General features: G+C 36.7%; 1 protein-coding gene across 2 annotated transcripts in view; it reads left to right on the top strand.

Annotated features, from left to right (window-relative positions):
• Positions 1–16,496, top strand: part of LOC136025119 (uncharacterized) — a 47,034-nt gene that overhangs the window by 12,854 nt on the left and 17,684 nt on the right. For both annotated transcript variants that reach the window (XM_065700858.1, XM_065700857.1), the window contains exons 2-3: positions 4,277–4,651; positions 10,740–11,374. In XM_065700858.1, the coding sequence (XP_065556930.1) occupies positions 4,277–4,651; positions 10,740–11,374 (1,010 nt within the window). The remainder of the gene's footprint in view (positions 1–4,276; positions 4,652–10,739; positions 11,375–16,496) is intronic.

The following is a 16,496-nucleotide window of genomic DNA, read 5'->3' as shown; positions in this document are numbered from 1 at the left end:
TTTAGAGTTTTGGTTAATATTGACCCAAGCTGCTCCTTACTTACAGTTTTTTACCACAACCTTTTTGATAAGCGTAGTCGTGTTAGTCAGAGCGCCAGATTCTGTATCTCGCTTATTTCGATTAGTACCCATGCCGGAAGGTACAAAAATGTAGTCGACCATGCTGAAAACGAATATCGTAGGGTGCATGTTCGCCGTTGGGGTGTCTCTGAGATATAGGCCAAAAACACCAAATTTGGCCTAAAATAGGGTTCGATGATTCTAATTTTTTTTTAGAGATAAGATTGGTCAAATCCAGCGTACTCTTACATAAATAGAAAGAAGAGACTTGGGGCTACACGAATATAATTTTTGTTTGTAAAAAAAAAATTAAAAATAGTACACTTTTTACTGCAGTTTTAAAAAAGTCAGATTTTTGTCAACAAATTTCTAACAGAAAAGCTAAAAACTCGAAATTTTTTCAAGATAAAGTATTTTTTTTCTTATTAAAAAAGAAAGCCCGTTTAATTCCGAACACATTGAACTAAGAAAAAATGTTTAAGTTATTATATCTGGGGGGTCTGCATCTTTTTTAGCGAGTGTACCCGATAATATGAATTTTGTTTAGTAACCTGCTACCTAGCGGGAAGTTGATTGTTAAGCTAAGCAGAAGAAATTGATCAGCAGAAGATGAAAAAGAAAAATGAGTCAGGTAAGCCAAGATAAGAAAAACCAGTTATTTCAGGTTGATTCAGAATGTGATTCTGACGCAAATACTGATTTGCTGATGGATGATAATGAAGAATATGACACAAATTTGGAAGATCAAAAAATAATTTTTAAAGAAATAGAATTTTTAAAAGCACTTTTGGTGTTGTAAAGCTGGCTGGAAAAATGAGCGTAAATTTTTTTTTTGGAGAAGTAAGATACTTAATGAAAGTAATTTACAAAATTAAATATCACAAGAAACTAGGTGATACTGACTAATATAGATTTATAAGGAATGATAAAAAGGCACGTTTCATTGATCAATCAGATTTATTATTGGAACTTCCAGTTCTAGTGAAAATGCTTGTCAAATGGAACATCTGTGATTTGAAATTGATTTGTCAATATTTAATCTAATATCTTGCTTTTCCTTCATGGAGCACCAAACAACCATGCAACAGTTGAAAAATCTCTGCGAACGTTCACGGCGATAAGTAAAGCAGTCGGATGTGACGATACGGTGGTCACGCAAGATCTCTAAATTTATCAGCTAGCACAGGGAGTGAAAAGTAAATACCCAGATGACTTCAAAAACGTAATCCTACGGATGGGAGGCTTCCACCACCTGCTCAACTAACTCAAGGCAGTTGGTAAGATAATGGACAGCTCCGGACTCAAAGAGATTATAGTGCAGGCAAAGCTACTGCTACCGGGTACTTGCGAAAATGTATTTCAAGGGATAGGCTACTACCAAGATATCAATGCCTACTGCATACTGTACGAGGTTTTGCTAGCCCTCTACTGGGAGTCCTTGAAAGAGTATTACTCCGAAGCACAAGAAGACTTATCCCGTCTGGACCAGCTGAGTGGTGCCATTGAGTTATTCAGGACTTCATTGGAAAACGGTGCTAACGCGCGAATTGCACTTCAGAAGGCAAGCGATACCTTAATCACTTTTGCTCCCATAATGAATGCCTTCTAAACCCTTCGAAATACGTCACCCACGTTTGCCTTCTGGCGGTAGTTCTTGGAAATACTTGAAATAGCGATGCAATTCAATCATGCTGAACGAAACTGTGACTGGGAGTCTCATTTGACAGCAACTGCTCGGATGTTGCCATACCTGGTGGTGGCTGACCATCCTCAGCATACAGGATGTCTCATACAGTACCTATATGACAAGCGAAGCTTACCACAAACCTTTCCTGTTGTACACAGAAGACTCATGAAAGAATACTTCGCAGTGAAGAGAACGCACAACAGGTTTACGGCCACCTGTTCCGATCAGATACTGGAATGTACAGTGAACAAGAATGCAAAGACGACGCCCGGAATAATAGGAGAACAAATGGATGAGATACAGACTGAAACTTGGATTCTTACCTTACCGATTTCCGCTGTCATCAGCAATGGTTTCCTGCAAGTAGTCAACGTATCCACAGAGACATTGAAATATCACGAAGAAAATCAGTCGACGACGACGCGATCACAACTTTCACGAGATAGAGTTCGAGACATTTTCACTACATGTGGCAATCCGTTCAGCAGAGTGGACTTCGACCTAGAGAATATTGTGACGTCAGAAGTTGCGGACGATGAGAAGATTGTTTCTGATATTACTTGCGTAGCCACAAAAGGAAAAGAGGTGGTTGAGGACTTTCTGTGCAACAAGAAAGACGATGTGAAAATGGTCGTACTCCGAACTTTCCCTTCAGAGAGAAAAACTCAGAAAGTGAAAGGTGTCCTTAAAACCGATCTCTGAGCTCTAAAGTAACAGCCTTAAAGAGAATCATTACTGCTCAGTTGAGCTACGGCGAAGAAAAGGAGAAAGCCGTTGTAAAGATCCTCACAAAAGAGATTGTTCCTTTCCCTCCATCCATTTTTGAACATCTTCCGCAACAATCAACCAAGACATACTCTGGCTGAAAAATGAGGGCGGGGAACAAAGCTGTGCTGTTGAACTGGCTAAGAAAAAAAGGAGGACTTTCAGCTTGGCCTGCCGCTTTGAAATCCAAAGAAACAACATCAGCTACAGTACACATCATTGACCTAATATCCAAGATAAGGTCATATCGGCCTGCTAGGTTTGAAACAGTCAAATCCTTCGCGGAAAAATTGTTTCTTTCATTGCTGAATTATCTTCCAGTGGGTATTCCTGAAGTCCACATTGTCGCACATCGATACAACGGGCTGTTTGGGAAGCTCACGGACACTGGAGAGTTGCAAGCTCAAGCTCGTACTTGCATGCTCAGCGTCTAAAAGCCGGCTCCTCGAAATTTTGTATGAAACCTGGGAGCAGATGACTCTGGCTGAGCTTACAGAGTCAAGCCACTGATCCCCGTCCCAAACTAAATAACTGGTCACAACTGGGATTGAACCCGTGCCCCTTGGACAAAGAATTCCCACACCAGCGCGCCAACCACTTAGCCAAGCCGACCTGGTTATTAATAATGGTTATTGGGAAGTGTAGAGACATATTTAGGGGGACTTCCACGTTGGGGAGGGGGTTCGGGGTGAGGGAGTTACGTGGGAGGATCTTTCTATGGAGGAATTTATCATGAGGGAAAAGAATTTCCATGAAGATCACGTGAAAATAATTCCATGAAAATAATTTCTAGTATTATTTAAAAAAAACAATAACAAAAAAAAAGTTTTTCACCTGGAAGTAAGGAGCAGCATTAAAACTTACAACGAACAGAAACTATTACGAATATAAGGGCGTTCGTCTCCTCCTCAATACCTCGCTCTTTACGCTAAAGTGTTTTTAGGAATTTCAACTATTTATTCTACGGCCTTTGTGATTCAGGGGTTATTCTTAAAGAATTAGGACAAAATTCAAACTTTAATGTAAAGAGCGAGGTATTGGCGAAGAGGGCGAACCCTCTCATATATGTAATAAAAATATACGAATATAGAAGTTTGCTACGTAAGTTAATTCAAAAGTTACGCTTATTTATTACTAATAAAAACGTTCGTAAAAAAATAAAAGTTCTAGCTGCCTTTTTAAGTAACCAAAAATTGAAGGGCAACTAGGCCTCATACCCCACCCCTTTTTTTATCGAAATCATCCAAACAAAACTATAAGAAAGGAATTTAGCAAAAAAAATTAATATGCAAATTTCGTTTTAATTATTCATGTGTTGTTTTAAAAATCAAAACATACATTAATTCAAAAATGTTCAGAAATTAAATAAAAAAAAAACAAGTTTTTTCAACCGAAAGTAAGCAACGACATTAAAACTTAAAACAATTAGAAATTATGCCGTATATGAAAGGGGCTGTCCCCTCCTCGACGTCCTTTCTTTACGCTAAAGTTTTTTATTGTTTAAAAAAGTAGAGCTGTTACAAAGAGTCAAATTTTAGCGTAAAGAGCGGGACGGTGAGGAGGGGACAGTCTCTTTCATATACGGAATAATTTCCTTTCGTTTTAAATTTTAATGTCACTCCTTACTTTCAGCTGAAAAAAAACTTGCTTCTTTTTCTAAAAAAAAATTACATTTAGGCTCGTATAGTTTTGTTTGTAAGTGCTATTTTTCTGCATAATTTTGAACGAGTCAATTTTAATCTTTTGCCACTGTTCGTATTCCAGGGGTCTTGCTCCAGGACGAATACACTACCTTCTATTCAGATTACGACATCAAGATATTCCCTATTCAGACTACACTATCCACTGCAGCGTCACATTCTTCAAGCGTTGCGTCTACTTTTCATGGAGTTACTACTAAGCCAAAGGGACGTTCCAATCTTCTACAGCCGTCTCTCACCCTAGATGGTAATAGTCCTGAGAGCTCCTTAAAAACTGAAAGCAGTTCAGTAAACACATTCCAAATAACAGAGATCGACGCAATGAAGGAAAAAAATGTTAATGAAATATTATTCAGGCCCATAAAGTTCACTGCCGAAGATGCTGCTGTTCCTGTAACGGACATTGACTATAGAAAAAACACTACTACCAGTACAGAAGGTACGCTCCTCTTCAGCGAGGAATTTCTTTTTTCAGAGCCATTGATTTAAGTTTTTGGGCCCTTGAAAAGCTTTTAGGCTGATTCATGCTTAAGGAAGGGCGCTCTGACAAAAAGCTGTTTGCCATTATCGGCTGTCCCCTGCTTATAATTAACCATTCAATAGGGACAATCCTTTTATTAGACAGTGAAATACAATAAAATAGTCTCTGGATATTTCGGTCACATATGCAATTGCCGTCATCAGCAGATATCTGCTGATGATGGCCGCTGTATATGTGACATTGACTTTAGAAATGATGGACTAGCGAGCGAAAATTTGCCTGGTTTTTGAAATAAGGGGGAACACCCACTAAAATTCAAGAAATCTTAATGAAAATTACGCCATCATATTCAGCGTACCAGAAAACCCAACTTTAGAAGTTTCTTGCTCCTCTCTGCAAAAACTTGGAATTTTGCTATTTTCGCCAGAAGACATATCACAGCTGCGTGTTTATTTATTGGAAAACCCGTCATACGAAAGCAAGAAGACGAAGCAGTAAAAGAAAACAAAATATTAAAACATTAAAGGCAACAATTAAACACTTCACAAAATGCAGCACAAGTAAATATACGAAAGAAACTAGAATATAAAAAAAAGACTTCTAAGCAAACGAGCATAAACACAAACATTTACTTTCTAATGTGGCCATTATCTTACCACTGCAGGATATGGCTCCAGCCGCGTGACAGTTTAAGCATTAAAATTCAAAATACTTGTTGAAACGGCAAAACACAGAGCGGTTATATTCTAACGAGTAAACACAAACTAACTTTGGGTCCAAATTGGGAGACGAAGGAGATTATTTGCAAAACGATGATAGTATCATCTAATTTACATAATATATGTGCGAAAAAAATCTTCAAAACAGCGCGACATACTATATATGCTGCAAAATAACAACGTTAAACAATCTTACAAGAATTAAATTAAATTTATTGAAAAACCTGTCACATCAAACACACTACAAGACGGAACATGGGATAAAAACAAAAACAATACAGACTGGAAAAAAAACACTGAAATAACGCGAAAGAAAATACATCACTGCTTAAAAACGTGGGACCATTCATTTAAATTTCCTATGTTTTGCAATCCGCATGGTGACGGCAACCTCTGGATCAACAACCTTGAATTTTGCAATAGCGAGTGCATTTCTATACCATGGAGGCTAATGAAGAAGATACTTGACAAACGAAAGAACATGGATCGGATTTTACTCTTGTCAGTTTTAATTAGGAATTTCCATAAGGGTGCGGTGTAGAGGATATAGGAAGGGAAACGTCATTATATAGACGTGCTAGAAGAGGTCGGTTGAATTGAAGTTTACAAGATAAAATGGAAGCATAAGCTGCTGGGATTATACGTCTGATTTGTTCAAGAAGAAGTTTTCAAGTGTGTCAGATAGAAGAAGTAATGGGTAGACCTAGATATATAAGATGTCCTATAGGTTGAACAGAGCTAGATCCAAGCGTGATGGAAGGGGCAGATGAATCTGTTTTCCAGTTAAACGGGACAATGTAAGAATTAGAGGAGTTGAATTGCAGCCCAACTTTCTGATATTCCGCTTTAAGAATTCCAAAAATTTCGGTGAGGCTCTGAAGAGTTTGACTACGGTTTAGGACGTCGTCAGAACAGCATACTAAGAAAAGGTTTACAGAAGACAAAATCAGCCAAGGTGGACACAAAATTCATGCTTCCAGTACATAGTTCTTAAATAGGTTGGGAGAGGTGACAGCTGCTTTACGGGCCTCTTTCTTGACTTAAATAAGTTGTCTCCGCAGAATCGGGGGCATTCCTTTTTCTGGGGGTAGCTTCAGGCGGATACGTAATCTTGAGTATAAATCCTAGAGAGAACGAATAATGGCCAGATTCAATCCGCGTTTACCAGCTTTCGGAAGCATCGCTGCATGGATAAGAAAGTCAAATACAGGTCTGACATCGTACCCCCAAAATAAGGCTTTATCCAGACGATTCCGCATCAAATCAAGGGATTTGTAACAGTGGTTAAAGCGTCAGCACATCCGATACCTCACTTAAATCCAAACTGGTGTGGAGGGGTTGTTGCCGATTTTTTCAAGTTCCCTAATAAATAGTAGCTCAAAGAGCTTGCAAAGGGATGTAGCTACAGTAGTAGGGCGGAAAGATGTAGACTGAAATTCAGGTTTCCCTTTCTTAGAGATTGGAGTCAGATATTCAATTCAAAAAGAAGAAGGAACGATACTCTTCATGAAAATCATCGGCACCAGTTGAGCCGTAAGAAGTTTTCCCCTGTGTTTCGTATGAATCGCACTGAATTGATCAATACTAGGCGAACGTTTCTATTTTAATTTTTGGATGACATCTTCAATAAAACGGGTACTGACCACAAAATCTTCATCAGGCTGAGCATCCAGAAACTGATTCAGCGCTACTTCATAAGATTGCTATATGAGGCGATTAGCGGCAGAAAACTTGGACTCATAATATACATACCATTCAGCTACTGGACTTCCAGCTGAGAACAGTGGCGAAGAAGGAGGGGCTAACGAGAAGAGGAATTTAAATACCATATTTTGACCTTGTTTTGCACGGGCAGAATAGTTATTAATAAGATCTTTACGATGCTGAGCAAGAATTTCGGAAACTGTATGTCATTCAAATGCCCGGTAGTTTTCTTTCCATATAGAAAACCAAAACTTTGTTTGATCAAATGAAGTGAAAAGCTCTGGACTTGAGGACCATCCAGGAAAATATTCCATTGTGGACACGTTGAATGAGGAGAGCTTGTTTTTTGGCATAGTGGAGGCCATGGCATATTTTAGCACAATATGTATCAAGGCAAAACAGGACCTCTTTCTTAGGAGTAGTATGCCCTCTGTGGTTTTAAAGACAAATATAGCCGCTGATCTTTTCTTCTTCACCATTAATAACACAGAAGTTAAACGGTGATTCCCTCATAACCATATTACACGCAACTGGGTCCATACACCCGTTTGTTACGTAATAAGGGAATGTTTTCTTCAAGGGAATGTGTTTGCTATGTTTATTACTTAAAAAACTTTCGAGGACCACAAAAAAACCCAGGGCCCGCTAGTGGGAACCTTCAAAGTACCGAGCACTAGAAACCAATTCAAACGGGAGCCCTAGCAGTCAATTCCACCGGGGCGCGTAAATGAGAACGACGTAATCTCACTTGATTTGTTTTTTCAGTACCTGGGGGGAACCCTTGTTTGTAACTGAGGGTGGCACACACGTGGGTGTTACGTGTTGGTGGCACACACATTAGTGTTACGTAATGGCATTGCACACGTATGATGCTACGTGATTACGGTGCACACGTGGGATGATACATAATACTTTAAGAGATTTTTTCTTCTTCGATATTTCATTTTCTTCCAAAATTTGTCCTCAGGGAACCTTTATAACCCAAAGATTATTGTCTGCTTTAGGAATCGAAAGAGATCCCCCCCACCAATGGAACAGTGCCTTAACTTTCTGGACCAGCAAACTATTCATAATATTTTTATTCGGGAAATACCCACTACGTGAGAAGTTGTTTCCTTGCTTGGAGAATTCTCTGCACAGTTCTTACTGTGTAGAACGACTAAGTGTTTCTAAACCATTCCACTTGAGAGCACGCTAAAATCCAAGAATGTTATTGGTAATCGCTTACATTTGACGTGCACCAGCCTGTTACATGGGATTAATTTTCTTAAAAGGATTTATAAATTATTAAATCTTTTTAATAAAAATATTATTAATTTAGGGGTCTGGCTATCTCTTAATGGCTAAGCACTGCTGAAAATCTTTATATCTACCATAAGATACACTTCATTCTAAACAAATCGCATGTATAAAAAGATTTATAGGTCCTTAATTTAGGGGTCTTGCCAGCTATCTCGTAATGGCTAAGGACTGCTAAAAAATTTATTTTACCCTAAAACAAACTTCATTCTAAACAAACCGCAGGTACAAAAAGATCTATACGCCCTTAATTTTAGAGGTTTGGCTATTTCGTAATAGCTAAGGACCGCTATTTTTTTTATTTCTACTATAAATACACTTTATTCTAAACATATCGTAGGTACAAAAAAAGTTTTTTAGACCCTTAATTTAGAGGTCTGGTTATCTCGTAATGGCTAAAAGCTACTAAAAATCCCTACATCTACCATAAAATACACTTCATTCTAAACAAATCATAAGTACAAAAAGATTTATAGGTTCTTAATTTAGGGGCCTATCTCGTAATGGCTAAGGACTGCTGAAAATCCTTATTTTTATCATAGAACACACTTGATTCTATACATATCCATGGTACAACAAGATTAATAGGCCCTTATTTTAGGGGTCTGGCTATCTCGTAATTGCTAAGGATTGCTAAATATCTTTATTCCTACCATAAAATACACTTCATCCTAAGCAAATCTTAGATACAAAAAGATTCATAAGCCCTTAATTTAGGGATCTGGCTATCTCGTAATGGCCAAGGACTACTAAAATTCTTTATATTTAGCATAAAGTACACTTCCTTCTAAACAAATCATATGCACAAAAAGATTTATAGGCCCTTAATTACTTTTCAAACTAGATTAGATCAAAGGCCTGCCAAAAGTCACTAGAAATTTGGTTTATGTCTTAGTTGAACTCGATGAATCGCTCAGTCATCTGTTTTACATTTGAAACCTGGTTGATTTTCCACTGCTCAGGCCGGAAGCCTGCTTTATCTTTACATAGGATGGAAGCTGTAATGGCTTGGATTCTCGAAGAATTATTGTCTATAATCTTGTTTGGTGGCAGGTCATGCTCATGAAGTGATTGTTTTGACAATCTTTTCTTGAGCTTTTTTTGTGGTTAAGGACTATTACTGCCTTGCAACTTATGCGTAGAATATTTCTGGTGGACCAGATAAATTTCGGCTGGGAGAGGGCAAATTGGGGTCTGGATAGGGCAGTTCTCCCCTGCCTCATAGCAAATTAGACCCCTGCTCTGCACCCAAGTCAGATGTAGCTGATGGCTCTGCCCCAAGGGCTGGGCAAGTAAAAATTATATGAGGAAATCCGGCTCCGTCTTCTGGATGGAGATGCAGAAAGAAAATAAACATCAGCCAATATCTGATATTTTTCCGTGATATCCAATAGTGAAACTGGCTCCCACATTGGCCCGATAATATCAGCCGGCCGATATATCGGTCGGGCCCTGGTCTCACTAGTCATTTACTATCTATTAAATCAATAAATTTAATTATAAAGTTTACAATTCTTGAAAAAAAAACACTCAAGCAAGCTTAGTTTTCAGTAAAGCACAAGTTTATCACAATTCTAAAAGCACAGGGAAATATCGAGAGCCAATTTATTCGGGCCAGTTTTGCATCTATATGTTGTATAAACTACAAAGCAGTAATTTTTTTCCGTTTTAAGCTTCAAATTCCTCTTTACTACCATCAGAAAAATTCAGTTTTTAAGATTTATTACTTTTTTTTTAATGCAGGTGTTAAACACTACAAGAAGATCTTTTTATAACTTAGGCTATGAAACTAAAGAAGTTAGCATGGGGTTTTGCTAAAACTGTTTGTTAATATAGGCTTCACTTCCCATGTCTTTTAAACTGGCCCACAAAAAAAGTGTAATTTTGCCACATAATAATCAAATCGGACAATGAAGCAACACTTTCTGAAGTTACTTGATGTCTAGTGTTCTTAGATTATTTTCTGCTGAAATTTCTCCGACATTTCTCTTTTATAAATCTAGCACCCGCTAGCAATAAGAAATGCATAACTTCATGTGGAGGTCATTTTCTTAAGAAACGGAATTACCGATTTTTTTAAATTCTGTTAAATATTATGGTTGTTTAAATTTCCACTTAATTAATTCTACAAATCAGCTTTCTTTGTCACAGTCCTTGGTTGAAAGTGTGATTCATAAATAACCCTGTTAAAAGTGTAAGTAAAAAATATAATGACATAGCATACAGTCAGTACTGGGTGTGCATGCGTGTGTGGCCACTTAACCTTCTTCCTTTAGCTCTTATTGGCTTTCTATTTTTTCTATTTACTGTAACTTTCTTTTTAGTCAATAGACCATATCTAAATGAGAAACCAGTTGAACCAGTGACTATTAAGGAGGATGGAAACAGTTGGAAATATTTTGCACCACTGCAGCATCCCATGGCTCGATTTTCAGCTGTAAATGCTTTAATTGCTCAGGCAGTGCTCGAAGCAACCGAGGCACCAGTTATTGACTCTGATAAGCAACGCCTGAGAAGCAAATCAACTCCCAGAAATGATTACAAATATACGATTCCTGATAGGCATTCTAGCAAAAGGAGAATATCTACGCTCAATGGCCATCCTCGAAGACGACTGAAAGCTGATACGGGTATAGTCAGAAAAGAGGGAATAGCAATCACTTCTTATGAACCTACAAACACGCCTTATAAAAAAAATCGCCGAATAAGTACCCATACTATCGCAAAGCAAGAAATCACTACTCCTAGTGAAATAAAACAAGACAATCTTGCAGACATTGAGGTGCTGAATTCAAACTCAGACCCCATCGATACTTTAACTGATGAACAGGTCGAAGATCTTGAAGTATACCTAAATAATGTACATGCTGGCCTGGATACGTTGGACCGCCTTGATGATATAATGAAAATAATAGGAATTGAAACTGTTTCAAAAGACTATATTGAAAAGTTGTTTATGGTGAGTGGTTTATCCTTTTTCAAACCTTTAATTTTGTAACATTTTTGTGTGTATCATTTTCGTTTGAGTGTTTAAGTTTTAAGTCGTTTAAGTGTTTTTTAGTTTTAGCACGTGTATTATTCTCCTCTCTGAAGTTTCCCCATAATCATTGTAATATATTTAAATTTATGGATTGTTTCATTGACTTAACTTGCGAATTTGTCTGAATATGCTGCTTGCAATGGAAATTTTCAAAGAGAATATTATCTTATTTTATACCGCAATAGTTTTTCATTATTCAAGGTCACACATGATAACAGTTTTCTTTTTAAGCTCATTGTGGTTTTTTCCCACACTCATAAAATTCAAATTTCTTATTTTTATGCAAATTTGACTTCAAAACTACTAGATTTTCTTAGCTCTCAAGAAAATAAAGATACAAACATTTTTATCCCCTAGATCCATCTCAGGTTTGCTCATGTTCGAAAACCACGAGTAGTTAAGATTTTTCTTTCGGTTGTATAGAAGTTGTGAAGTTTTCCCGACAATACCGAATTTTCATCTATATTGTAACAATGAAAGCAAAAATAAACAAGTAAAATAATAAGTTAGGTTTGACAAAGCTTTTCGTCTTTCAAAATTCAAACATTAACAATCAAATTATTCACAAATACAACTTTACCTTAAATTGAAATGCTACCCTTTCTAAAGATGTTTGATGCCGTATGTCTATAGCTTCTTTATTGCTGATTTTCCACTTGTTTCTTTTTTCTTTCTGTTAAATTTGTCACACTTTATTACGAAGAACTATATAACTGAATATGAAGATCTTTCTTAGTAGAAATTGAATTCTCGATTTTTCTTACTTTTGTAAAATGTTTATGGTTGTGTAGGTCTCCACTGAGCCAATTAAAACAATCAGGTCTCATTTTCATTGTCCTTGATACTTTAAGTAGCTCCACTTAAGGCTAGAGAAAAGACCCCGTCCCTCTTCCTTCAAGGAATATTGGGGTATAAAATTATACTCGACACAGTTGTTTCTCTATTGCTTAAACAAAGCTTTGATACGGTCTTTCCAGTAACGATTGCATGGCCCATTAAGGTTAATCACCTATACGCTAATTTGCTCATCAATCTTATGACTAGACGTTAAGTTCTTATTTTTCAAAAAAAGCTGAACATTTTTTTTCAAGTATTCTTTTTGGCCAGTTTTGTTAGAAAAAAATTATTATAGTCTGAAAATATCTCAAAAATAAGTTTTAACAAAGAAACGTTAAATTTTCTTTGACATTTTGATCAAATGATCCACAAACAACCGAGTATTGTACACAACTTCAGTCGGTGTGGAGATTCATTGTCAGAAAAAAAAAACATCAAAAGAGAAGTGCAACATAACGCACATAAAAGAGCACAAATAAATCATTTACAACCTTATCTTGGCCTAGCTCGAATGTAAACCAGCGGCATGTTTTCTGTAATTATTTCATAACAAAATTCAAATCCATAAATCCAAGGATCTCTTATTTAATGCTTGTAGTTTAGATGTTAACAAATTGTAATCTAAACAGCTTTCAGGAATAGTACTCATTTTTTTTTGTCTGAATGTAACTGAGCATTCAACGAAATCCGGTTATAGCAATTAAGATTTATCTTTTCGACATTCTTTTTATAAAGCTTGAAGAATTTTCTCATTGAAGTCGCTATGTTTGTATTAAGAGCGAAGTGCCTCTAACGGTAACAAGGATCTTTGGAGATCGGAAGATGCTTTAAAAATTCTCAGGTGGTTCTACATTTATGATATGAGGTCGAGTTGATAAAAATTCGAAGATAGTCTGTTTGGATGTATAAGCTTCACCAAAATCCTGTTTTGATGAGTGCAGATCCCCACTCACCAACAAGAGTCATGAACAGATACGATTTAGTCCCCCTGGTCAATGTCTGTCAAAAGCTGGATTGAATGATGTAAGAAATAATTCTGGAGCAAAATCTCCTGAAAAGTTATTGGTATTAGTAACGTATTTTCACAGCATTTTACCCCGTCTTCGAAAGGTGATTAAATAAAAAAAACAAGTTTTTTCAACTGAAAGTAAGGAGCGACATTAAAACTTAAAACGAACAGAAATTACTTCGTATACAAAAGGGGCTGCTTCCTCATCAACGCCCCGCTCTTTACGCTATAGTTTGACTCTTTCTCTCAACTCTTCTTTTTAAAACAGTAAAAAACTTTAGCGTAAAGAGCGGGGCGTTGATGAGGAAGCAGCCCCTTTCATATACGAAGTAATTTCTGTTCGTTTTAAGTTTTAATGTCGCTCCTTACTTTCAATTGAAAAAACTTGTTTTTTTATTTAATTTCTGAACGTTTTTGAATCAATGCATGTTTTGATTTTGGCTCTCCGCAGAGAAATAATTAAAACGAAATTTGCATTTTTTTTTTTTTGGCTAAATGGCTTTCTCATAATTTTGATCGAATGATTTTGAGAAAAAAGAGCGGAGGAGGAAGCCTAGTTGCCCTCCAATTTTTTGGTTAATAACAAAGGCAACTAGAACTTTTAATTTTTTACGAATCTTTTTATTAGTAAAAGATATACGTAACTTATAAACTAGCTTACGTAAAGAATTTTTTATTCTCATGTTTTTATTACACATATGAGAGGGTCCGCCTCCTCGTCAGTACCTCTCTCTTTACACTAAATCTTAAATTTTGGCCCAATTCATTAAGAATGACCCCTGAATCACAAAAGCCGTAGAATAAATAGTTGACATTACTAAAAATACTTTAGCGTAAAGAGCGAGGTATTAGGAGGAGGTGAGCCCCTCATATGGGTAATAATTTCTGTTCGTTTTAAGTTTTAATGCTGCTCCTTACTTCCAGCTGAAAAAAACTTTTTCATATTTATTTTTTCATTGTTTTTTTTTAAATAATGCTAGTAAATCCTGCGCTCCCTTCATGGAAATTTTCTTCCCCCATTTCAAATTCCTCGATGGAAAGTTCCCCCAGTATATCCCCCTCTTTTCAAACCCTCCCCCCAACCAAAAAATCCTCCTGAAAACACCTGTACACTTCCCAATAACCATTACTATATGTAAGCACTGGTTAAAGTTTGTAACTTGTAGTCCCTCCCACGGGGACTGTGGAGGAGTAAGTCGTCCCCAAAGACATAGTTATAAGGTTTTTCGACTACGCTGAATAAAATGGCTATCTCAGAATTTTGATCCGTTGACTTTGGGAAAATAATTAGCGTGGGAGGGGGCCTAGGTGCCCTCCAATTTTTTTGGTCACTTAAAAAGGGCACTAGAACTTTTCATTTCCGTTAGAATGAGCCCTCTCGCAACATTTTAGGACAAATGGGTCGATACGATCACCCCTGGGAAAAAGAAAAAAGAAAAAAAAACAACAAATAAACACGCATCCGTGATCTGCCTTCTGGCAAAAAATACAAAGTTCCACATTTTTGTAGATAGGAGCTTGAAACTTCTACAGTAGGGTTCTCTGATACGCTGAATCTGATGGTGTAATTTTTGTTAAGATTCTATGACTTTTAGGGGGTGTTTCCCCCTATTTTCTAAAATAACACAAATTTTCTCAGGCTCGTAACTTTTGGTGCGTAAGACTAAACTTGATGGAACTTATATATTTAAAATCAGCATTAAAATTCGATTCTTTTGATGTAGCTATTGGTATCAAAATTCCATTTTTTAGAGTTTTGGTTTCTATTGAGCTGGGTCGCTCCTTACTACAGTTCGTTACCACGAACTGTTTGAAAACACATTTCTGACATGTATGTGCTTTTCACTTGTGAAGTATCAGGATTAAATAGCTAGTTAAGATATTAAAAAAAGAATCCATATAAAAATCATGTACGTAAGGGATTAGTTACAATTACCGATAGAAAATCGTGGCATACGTACAAACATTAGACGGAAACACTACAAAGAAGATTTTCATCTAGCTCAAATGCCTGTAACTTTAGGACAAGCTTAAGTATGCTTCAAGTTTCATACGAGGACAAGTAAGAAACTTTTAATAGGTTCAGTGAAGTCTGGTATTTAGTTTAATGACATAATCAGAAAGGTGACTATCTAAAACCCATGCGAACAATTTTTCGCATAAACACTGAATTTACTTTCTACCAAACAACACAAAAGTTGAGCTGCTTCAAAGATATTTATCTCAACATATTGAAAAGTGCAAATGATTGGTACTACTTTTGGAGAATCGTCTAATTAAGGAGCACGAAATTTTTACCTTAACATGGTGTTGTGCAGGTCTGATAATATACGAGCACTGTCTTTTTTTTTCCAGTGGCATGACAGGGCTCCAAGACTAGTAATGCATTTCAGGAGTAGTAATGTAACTTTCCAAAATACATATTCTGCAGCAGTTTTTTTACCCTTGTGATTTACTGACAGCAAGTAAATTATTTTCCCACAGGTTATCATGTTGTTCCAGTACACCCAAAGAGATTTGGAAAAGCTTGGATGCAACATCAGACCCCAAGTTGACTCGAAAAAAACAATATGAATTCGTAAACCGTTTCTGTCTAAGAACTGTTTGGTATAAGAACTGAGCTAACTCATCAAGACTTCAAATCCTCCACATCATTTTGTTTGTAAGAAAAAGTAAATTTAGCAGCTAAGGACTCTAGCTGAGTATTTTACTGTTAATGATAATCGCAAAGTGAATGAGACCTACTTCAGCCTGTTACAAGAAACCATGGCCATCCAAGCTCAGAAAACTTACTGTCCAACTTTAAAAGCTCCGAAATATGTGTTGATAGAAGTATTTTTTTTTTTACTTTACATCAGCTATTTTTGCTGGGAAAAAATTTTATCACCTGGAAGCTACCAGAGGTTGGCGTAAGATTCATTGAAGTTCGAGATGGCCCTAATTACGCATAGCTCCATTACATTATTTGGAAGTTTGCTGGTTAATTGCAGTGAACTCCCATTTCTATTTTCATATCTCCAGCTCTTCTAACAAGATATTCATGAAACTTTGAAGAATTTAATACTTTTTTGTGGAACCATGTTGGAAATGCCAGAATTAAAGGCTGTAGTGTCTTAGATAGTGCATCGAGAAAAGTATGTGACAGAATTCGTGGGTGCTCAGTTTGGTTTTCTCGGAAATACAAAAACGCTTGGA

The sequence above is a fragment of the Artemia franciscana genome, chromosome 3 (genome assembly GCF_032884065.1).
Source record: "Artemia franciscana chromosome 3, ASM3288406v1, whole genome shotgun sequence".
In the NCBI taxonomy this organism is placed as follows: Eukaryota; Metazoa; Arthropoda; class Branchiopoda; order Anostraca; family Artemiidae; genus Artemia; species Artemia franciscana.
The sequence above is the reverse complement of the archived record's forward strand: the minus strand, read 5'-3'. Positions and strand labels throughout refer to the sequence as shown.